Source organism: Oryzias latipes, chromosome 5 (assembly GCF_002234675.1).
Source record: "Oryzias latipes chromosome 5, ASM223467v1".
NCBI lineage: Eukaryota > Metazoa > Chordata > Actinopteri > Beloniformes > Adrianichthyidae > Oryzias > Oryzias latipes.
In genome coordinates, this window is record NC_019863.2 from 32,214,853 (window position 1) to 32,224,020 (window position 9,168).

General features: G+C 45.4%; 2 protein-coding genes across 7 annotated transcripts in view; both read right to left on the minus strand.

The window, feature by feature from the left end:
• chd5 (chromodomain helicase DNA binding protein 5) overlaps positions 1–4,069 on the minus strand; it is a 51,131-nt gene extending 47,062 nt beyond the window's left edge. For 3 of the 6 annotated variants that reach the window (XM_023955310.1, XM_023955309.1, XM_023955306.1), the window contains exon 1: positions 3,524–3,911. In XM_023955310.1, the coding sequence (XP_023811078.1) occupies positions 3,524–3,590 (67 nt within the window). In that variant the 5' untranslated portion in view covers positions 3,591–3,911. Of the gene's footprint in view, positions 1–3,523; positions 3,914–3,937 lie in introns of those variants that run through there. The other 3 variants (XM_023955307.1, XM_023955308.1, XR_002873334.1) reach the window with 3 other exon arrangements.
• A 331-nt stretch (positions 4,070–4,400) lies between these two features.
• LOC101166956 (60S ribosomal protein L22) lies at positions 4,401–7,234 on the minus strand. Its single transcript, XM_023955312.1, has 4 exons — positions 7,106–7,234; positions 6,543–6,653; positions 5,518–5,642; positions 4,401–4,583 (listed from the first exon to the last, which is right to left on the minus strand). Exons 1-4 carry the CDS (start codon positions 7,115–7,117, stop codon positions 4,442–4,444), a joined length of 390 nt encoding a protein of 129 aa, XP_023811080.1. The 5' UTR covers positions 7,118–7,234; the 3' UTR covers positions 4,401–4,441.
• Positions 7,235–9,168: the final 1,934 nt, after the last annotated feature.

The window sequence follows — 9,168 nt, forward strand, 5'->3', positions numbered from 1 at the left end:
CACTGCCACCTGTGGGCCCCCCACCTCTCCAAGAGAGCAGGTATGACGGCATGGACCGTCCGGATCCGGGAGAACATGAACGACGATGGTGGCGGTCCGGTCATGTGCTTCTTAAATGAGTCAAAGAACAGCCAGTTGAGTTGGAGCAGACAGGGATTTGGGGAATAAAGGTTAGTTTGTAGATATTAAGAGTAAAAGGAGTAAATGTTATTTTAAGGAGCAAAGTAACATTTATCTCAATATTATCTCTCAATAAGATGTGTCATTAATGCAGCACTTTGGGGTAAGGCTCCTCTGCTCTACAGGGTGAACCCTGCTCACAGTGAATGGAGTGTGAAATCCCTGCAGGGAAGAGGTTCCTGTGTGGTGAAGCGGCCGCCACCCGGCCAGCCGAGGGGGGGTTCAGTCATGTGACAAACGCACCTCACGAGAACAAAGGCCAGAGAAAGTTTTTGACCCCGCCCCCTACAAAGGCAGATTTATCAGTGGCTGCCGTTCAGGTGTGCCGCGAGAACGTCCATCCTTTCTCAGGCGCACCTGTGTGTGAATAAGCGCTCTAATGCAGGAGGGGGGGTCGATGAAGCGCCGCGCAGACCAACACGTCCACTGCCTATGGTTGGAAAATGAAATCTTCAATGATGGAAGATGAATCGATTGGTTAGTCACATATCCTACGTGGGGAGGAGAGGCCGGTTTGCTGCACATTTGCAAATCCTCTGACAGTAAAGACGTCTCTCTGTGTGCGTGCTGAGCAAGAAAAAAAAAGAATTATAATAATTGTGCCGCGGATCTAAAAATAGAACTTTTCCAACATTCGTAAAAGCCTGTGATAATCTCACACAAAGCAATTACAGCGAAAACAACCCAACAGAGGAGCCTCCAGAGGGACGAAGGCCACTTTATGTCCCAGAACAAATAGAGGCTGTGACGGGACGGCAGCCTCTGCCTCCCAGCACTTCCCCTCTACTCCAACGCTGCAAACGTCTGCTCCATGTCTCTGAATAGTCTGTAACTTCAGGATGAAGATCAACTACTGAGGAACTGCTTCCTCTGAAAAGAGTCTGACGGATTTGCAGCGTCATGTTAAATGGACAAAACGACTGCATCCAGAAAATGCTCACATTTTTATGTGCACTTGAACGCATCGCCCTGCTGCAAGGACAACTAAATCTAAGTCCACTTCCAGCTGTCACAAACAGCTGACTCCCTTTTGCAGTCATGTGACGCGTTGACTGGATCAGAGAACTGGACTGAGCGAGTGACGTCATCCTCGGGAAATGATTTAGTTCAAGCTCCAACCAAGTCAAGTCAAGTCAAGTCAGTCGCCATTTCTTCGGACACCGCCATGTTGGAGTCAGACGTGGTCAGAAAGCAGTGATTGGTCTGAGAAAATCTGAGTTTCTACTGCAACCACTCTAGCCAATCAGGAGTGAGCTTGTTGGAAGGCCACACCCCCCACCACTTGCAAGCACACTATATGAAATCTGTCAAACATTTTGAACGTTAGATGTGAAGGCCATCAGGCCCCGCCTACTTTTATTGTGGCATCTGATTTGAATAACAAAAAAATTTGTGAAAAAATGAGGATCCCTCTCTCTTCTTCCCTCCTTTCCTTTTCCGTCCGGTCCAACACCAAAGATTTTCAAATATGATTAAAATGAATAAAGTTTGGCCTCAATTCAAAAGGGGTTTATTCAGACATACCTCTGGTTTGTCAGAAGATTCATAATCCCTGTTGTTAAAGTAAAATATGTCCAACACAAGAGGCCCTCAGCTCTCATCTGTCTGCCCAGCTGTTGGACAGGAGAAGTTTAAAAAGAAATTAAAAAAAGAGGATTGTCTAGAAGATGTGAAAAAAGGTTTTAGATCCCGAGTGGTTCTTCTGACCAATAGAATTACAGAGTAACCGCTGTTTGTTTCTCTACAGTAGTCTGTGGGATTTTGGCTTCTTGGAGCCACTTCCTGTTTGGAACCCCAGGGTGGAGGAGTCGCTCAGTCCAGCTCTCATTTACAGACAATGTTTGAAACTCAAACTAAAGCTGCCAACAATTTCCTGCCGAAGCTCGATTTGGAATGACCCGTTCTAAAGATAATCACATAAAACTCAAGACAATGCTAACAGGAGAAGAAAAGTGTCCAGCAGGCCTGATCAATGCAACCGAAATACTATAGTCTGGTTTTTGGTCAGCCACAGTTCACATAAATACAAAAACTGATTCAGAATCAGTTTGATAGACTGATAGAAGAATGATAACTTAAGCCTGATTAAAACAATTTGATTAAACAATTATATTCACAGCTCATTTTCCAACCCAGAAGTAAGACGACCCGATCTATGAGGCTCCGCCTTTCTCTCCGTGTGGGTGCCGCCCATTTCATGACATCATCCTAGAGATGATGCCTCAGCAGCATGTCGGCAATTCCCCCACGAAAACAGAAAACATCTGAACTTTTGCAAAGATGGACGTGCATATTGTGCATATAAAAAGAAAGCTATTAGCTGATCACCGCTAGCTCCGTGGAGAAAGTGTGAGTGTTAGCCTGGGGGCGGGGCTGGCAGCGTAGACTCTTCCTGGAAGGGGCTGTTCTCCAATTTGTGATGTCACAATGTGAGAACCTACTCAGTTTTGTGGATTGGGAGGGGCTGGTGCTCAGAGAGCAGGTTTTAGATGAATGCGTGACTGAATCCAAATACCACTTTGGGGTTGTTTTTGTGAGGAATGAATATTATAAAACACTTAAAAGCTCAAATATTTGATTTTGCGTGACATAGGCCCTTAAGTGGCCTGATAAATTCAGACTTTATTCTTAAGGTTTGAAGCTCAGACCATGAATTTTTTGATGTGAACAGCAAATAATATCATTTTATTTTAAGCTAAAACCTGGGGAGGGTTTCCACAGGCTTTGGACATCTTTGCATGATTCATTTCACAATGAAGGTTTTCATTTTCACACCCATGTTTCTACAGAATCTTCCATTAAAATCAATGATTGTTTTCTTTTACTTTTATTTGATTAAAGTGAGAGAAAAAGCTGAGAATCTATTGCTTAATAGTGGCTCCTGGGCCCCCCAGTATTAAATGTGGTGGACACGCCCCTGGTTGGAGACACAGGTGTAATGAGGAGGAAAGAACGTCAGCCAGGGTGGTCACAGGTCCGCCTCGAGGGTTGGAGGTCATCGGGGCTGCCGCGCGACCCTCAGGTGAGAGGCTGCCCATGCGCGTTTCCTGTCCCCGCACGTGGCTGTTACACCTCTGCGGCCGGTGTGCCGGTCACCTCAGAGACGCACGGGCGCCGGTGAGGCCGCTGGACGTGGCTGCTGAGCGCGGCGGGGCGCGAGCCTCACTGCTGTCCTGTCACGCGCGCGCGCGCGGATAACCCCACACGACCACGCAGCTGTGTTTCCACAAAGCCTGCTCCCTGCACCTCCTCCTCCTCCTCCAGAGACGCAGCCCTTTTCCCCGCATTCAAGGCGCAGCGCCGCAAAACGCCGTGAAGGACACCCCGCCCCCCGCCCCCTCACCTGGCAGCTCCTCTTCCAAATCCATGTCGTCCTGTCCCTCCTCTTCATTGCTCAGCGACCCCGGCATCTTATCTCATCGCCCCCCAGACCCCGTTCAGGCAGGAAGGCTGGAAGTTAACCCTCCAGGCGCCGGCGGGCGCTCAGCCGCTCCTCATCTAGGGATGTTCTCCTCCTCTTCCTCCTCCTCCTCCTCAGCTGATCTGTCCGGATCTCTGGCGGCTCCTCCGCCTTTCTGACCGCGGAAATGTTCAACCAGCCCGAATGTTTCCCGCTGATCTCTGTCCCGGCGCCCCAGTCTGAGAAAGAAAGACAAAAATGGAACACATGCCCAGATTGTGACGTCTGGTCTGTTGCCATGACGATGCATCCCATAATTTCAATCATTACTAGTTAGTCATATACTCCGCTAGTTACCGCTTCAACTAGTAGTGAGAGAAAAAGGCACACCGAGGAGCGGCATTTCCGTCCGGACGCAAACTTCCGCCTTTAGCACCGATTCCCTGAAACGGAAACGGACCCCCGCGTGCGCAGACCATCCCGAGGAGCCACGTCCGGGTCTCAACTCACTTTTTACCCCCCCCCCCCTCCTCCCCCCATGATAAACGAGCACGTGCTGCCGGTTACCGGAGCCCAGAATGCTCCAGAGGCTCAGTGGACCTCCAGCAGGCAGGAATCGAACTGCTGAGTTTGATGATGGAAACATTTCAGCTCATCAGAGCCTCTCCACCCTCATCCACGTCTGCTCAGCTGTTCTGATCAGTCCACACATGTCAAAGATGAGCAGACAGCGCAGACGGAGCAGGTTCCACACTAAGACGGGTTCTCCTCCGTCCTTCGTGGCCTTCAGCACAACACAATCAGGAGAAGACACAGCGGCTTTGGTCTGCAGATGTTTTATTATGTAAAGTCATATTTGGTTTAATCTTCCTCCTCCTCCTCCTCATCCTGGTTGATCTGGAAGTAGCGCAGCTCATAGCTCTCCTTGGTGTTGGCTACGACCCGCAGCCAGTCCCTGAGGTTGTTCTTCTTCAGGTACTTCTTGGTGAGATACTTCAGGTACCTGGAGGACGAAACGGAGCGTGAAGTTAGCAGAGGAACCCTGACGGAACCACAGACGGGTTCTTCTGCTCACAGGAACAGACTTGGAGATGTTTTATATGTTCCAGAACAGGTCATGGATTTGGAAGAACAGATGTGGGCCTGTGTGACTTACATAAGTGCTTGTTTTACAGGTTATAATAAAAGAAATCATCCTTAAACCTTCCAAGTGGGGATCAGGAGAGTAACAGTCGCCCTCTGGTGGTGTTTTTGTGAAAGTGCCAGTTTTCATTCACACTAACGTATTCACAAAAATACACTACAAAGTTATGTTATTGTTGCTATTATCTTTAGAAAAATTATATATAAATAAGATCTACATGCATTTAGAAATATAGAAAAATAGCTTTTCTTCCATTAACAAGTTAGATTTGTACTTTTGTCAAAAGTACACAGATAAAAAACATGTATTTGGTGTGTTTAGCATGTTTTTGTGAATTTCTACTGAAATCTTGCCGCTTTGCAAAAATTATGTCCTAGAAAATGACACACTAGGAACGCCAGAGTGGGAGTTTAAAAAAATCACGACACCCTGTGCAAAAAATTATCTTCAGTAATCAATAATTAATAATACAAGTCAAAAATAAGGTAAAGAAACTTGTAATTTATGACTTTCAAACTTTTCATCTGAGGACATTAGCTTCAGTGTGATGATACTATGAGACAAAGGATGTCCTATATTGAAAGGAAGCCATTACAAGCCTCTGTTTTAATTCAAACCAAAAAAAAGAAATATAATTTGATTATATTCTAAAACTATCAATAGAAATGCAAAGCAGCATCAACATTATCAAAAGGGTGAAACAAAACTTTGTGGTTTTCACCAGTAAGAAACATTTTCCTGGATAGGGCGGTAACGGCTGCGTGTGATTTAAGGCACTGCACTGGTTTGATACCTCTTTGAGAACGGGACTTCAGAGTTCACAGCGATTTTACTCTTGCTCCTCTCGATGGACACCACTCCACCCCCGAGAGTTCCCGCTTTGCCGTTCACCTTGATGCGCTGCTGCAGAAACTGCTCCTGTAGGGGTGGAAAAAAGCAGTCAGGCAGCCATCTGAGCGGGCACAGCAGCGCAGCCGTCTGCACGGGCACAGCAGTGCAGCCGTCCGTGCGGGTCAGGCAGCCGTCTGCGCGGGTCAGGCAGCCGTCTGCGCGGGTCAGGCAGCCGTCTGCGCGGGTCAGGCAGCCGTCTGAGCGGGCACAGCAGCGCAGCCGTCTGCACGGGCACAGCAGTGCAGCCGTCCGTGCAGGTCAGGCAGCCGTCTGCGCGGGTCAGGCAGCCGTCTGCGCGGGTCAGGCAGCCATCTGCGCGGGTCAGGCAGCCTTCTGCGCGGGTCAGGCAGCCGTCTGCGCGGGTCAGGCAGCCTCTGTGTTGCATCAGCTGTGAAGGCAACCGGACGTGTGCAGTCGGCTGCTGTCCGTCTGCCATCTACACGCAAAGGCGATCAGCAAAATGATAAAATATTAATAACCTGCTTAATTTGAGGTCTGTTGGGCTCTTTTGTTCTATTTCTGTGTTCAGAATTGGAAGCTCTATTTTGTGTGGTCACCAACATTTATTTCTGGCCCGTAGAAATTTGTGGCATGCTGTCCCTAGGTTAGGGTGGGAATTCGGACACAGTCCCAGACTTTACATTTCTGCTCCTTGGAGAATAATGACTTTTGTGGAAACGGTACATAATAAACTGTGTCAGCCTAGTCAATTTTTATGCTGCTCCCGGCTGATCGGATCTGTTGTTTTGATGGAAGACTGCCACTTTGATGCCACAAATACACCTGAATCAGGTGGTCAGATGTGGAAAAGGCTGTTTAAGATAAACCATGTTCTCTGCTCCTGGACTGCAATCACACAGATCACAGTGGATCTGACAGGTCTAGTAGATCACAGATCTGCGCTTGTCATGAGTCAAATCTACTCACAAAATTGGCAGCATCCATGATGCCATCTTCAACGGGATGGGTGCAGTCCAGGGTGAACTTCAGGATCTGCTTCTTCCTCTTCCCTCCCGGTTTCCTAATTGTCTGCTTCCTCTGAAAACAACAACCTCAGAGTTAAAGTTACTCCAAACAACACAAACATTCGGAAAGTTCTTTTGAAAGAAACATCAATATAAACATCTATATAATAAACGGCATCCAAATCTAGGAGATACTTCAATATATATATATATATATATATATATATATATATATATATATATATATATATATATATATATATATATATATATATATATATATATATATATATATAAAAGACTGAATTGAGTCAAAAAATTAAACTAGTAATAACTAGCAATGTTAGCATAAGTTGCTAGCCCAACGTGGTTCCAGCCAGATCCGGTTTATAAAGAGTCGTAAATGTTTAAACTCGCAGGGGCAGCTTTCATTTTTTTACTTCAGTTACGAATGGAACCGTGAACGTTAATCACGACACTACCAAAAAAAATAAAACACTTTAATTCTGCCGTATCTTTACTTACAGTGGGTGCCATGGCTAACAGTCAGCAAAAAGGAAGTTGCGTCAGCTCCACCGGAAGTCATGGGCTGAAGAGGATGAAGTTCGTGCTCGCTTTGTCATTAGCAAAAAATAAAGCTGAAAACGAACAAAATAATTTATTTGTAAGCCCTAGTATGCATTCTTTCCTAATAGATAATGTTGTCTAAATTAGAATAAATCAAATGTCATAGTTTGAAAACACAAATGGACATAAAATGTTTTAGGAAAATGAAAAAAGGACTTTAGATGCCAAAAACAAGAAGATTCAATTCTAATATTTTCTTCACAATAATCTCAGAGTGACTTGTAATGTAATGTGAGTTAACTCGTTACAACTTAAATTTACTTTAGAAGTTTCTAAGTGGCTGCACGGTGGCGCAGTGGTTAGCGCTCTTGCCTCACAGCAAGAAGGCCTCCGGTTCAAGACATGAAAAAAAACTAAATCAATGGGGGACCGTTCTGTGTGGAGTTTGCATGTTCTCCCCGTGCATGCGTAGGTTCTCTCCAGGGTCTCCAGCTTCCTCCCACCGTCCAAAAACATGCCTCATAGGTTAATTGGCAACTGTAAATTGTCCCTAGGTGTGAGAGTGAGAGTGAATGAGTGTGTGTTTGTGGACATTCTACCCTGTGACAGACTGGCGACCTGTCCAGGTTGTCCCCTGCCTTCACCCACAAGTGGCCAGGATAGGCTCCAGCAGCCCCGTGACCCCAAAAGGGAAAAATGGTCAAGAAAATGAAAAAAAGTTTCTAAGTTGATTTTTTAATTAAACATTTTCACTGTCTGTTGGTTTGCACTCACGTGTCAAAACCAGGATAAAGCTCCTTGTTGTTTAAAGTACGTCGAGGTAACACTTCACAGAAGAGGATTATGGACTTTTTAAAAATTTAGTTTTATTTTATTTAAACCTGACTGGAGGTTTTAAAAAAAAAAAAACTGGAATGGGCAATTTGGTACAAATAATGACCTAACTTCATTGTCCTTGGACTTTACACATTCTTTTATTTTAATGAAATATACCCAAATATGTATTTGATATAGAACATGGTTATATATCATAAAAAATCTCAAAATAAAATCAAAAGGACTTTTAAAATGTTTTTATTTGAAATAATAATTACTTCATTTTTTTGCCAAAGCCATTTATATGGAACATCTAAGTCTCCTAAAAAATTAGGATTTAAGAAGATATCTGGTGAACTTTAATGTCAGTCATTAAATATAGTTTTTTTTCCATGTTAGACTAGTCAAAATGTCGGAATGACTCACAGCCATCAGTCTGTAAGGAAGAGACTCACCTACAGGTGGAGTCCGGTACGTTCCGCTGGGACGGCTTGTCCTGGAGGACCTCTGGGAGGTTGGTGTTGAAGGCAGAGGTGAAGCCCACAGCCAGGATCCTGGTGTGGGTTTGAGTGACCCTGTGACACACTGGTGACCTGATTAGGGTGTCCTCCACCGTCAACAAAAGCTGGACTGGAACCAGCAAACCTTGAACCCCAACAGGGATTCAGTGGGTTCTGAAGATGAATGGATGAATCTAAAAGCTGGATTAAAACCATTTTCTAAGGGTGACGTCACACTCATCCACTTTTCAGATACCGACGATGGCTTGATAAAGCTTTCTAAAATATGACAGTTGCCTTAATAAGGATTTAGTATAATTGTAGTCTAAGTGCCATGTGAAAGTGTGAATGTAGTGGCTGCTGTAGAATGTGGATCTAATGAAACCATGAGTGAAACCATGAGTGAAACCATGAGCCTGGTTGTGTTTTTCAGACTGAGATGGTTGGATTTGAAGCAGGTCAGTGTCAGAGCAGAGCTCCAACATTAAAGCCCCCCCGCAGACTGTCTGAAGGCCCACTGAGATGGTAAATGGCGTATACTTATATAGCACCTTTCTTCCTACAAGGACAAAGCGCTTTACAGTCACAGACCCATTCACCCAGTCACACACACATTCACACACACAGTCACACACTGGTGGTCGCTCCGCTGCCAAACACAGGCGCCCGCCTACCACCAGAGGCAAGGTGGGGTTCAGTGTCTTG

What these genes read in the sequence shown, in the direction of transcription:
- LOC101166956 (XM_023955312.1), bottom strand. An exon ending in TCATGGATGCTGCCAATTTT is followed by an intron (nt 5,643 to 6,542) that starts GTGAGTAGATTT and finishes CCACCCCTACAG; the next exon opens with GAGCAGTTTCTGCAGCAGCG. An exon ending in GAAGTCCCGTTCTCAAAGAG is followed by an intron (nt 4,584 to 5,517) that starts GTATCAAACCAG and finishes TTCGTCCTCCAG; the next exon opens with GTACCTGAAGTATCTCACCA.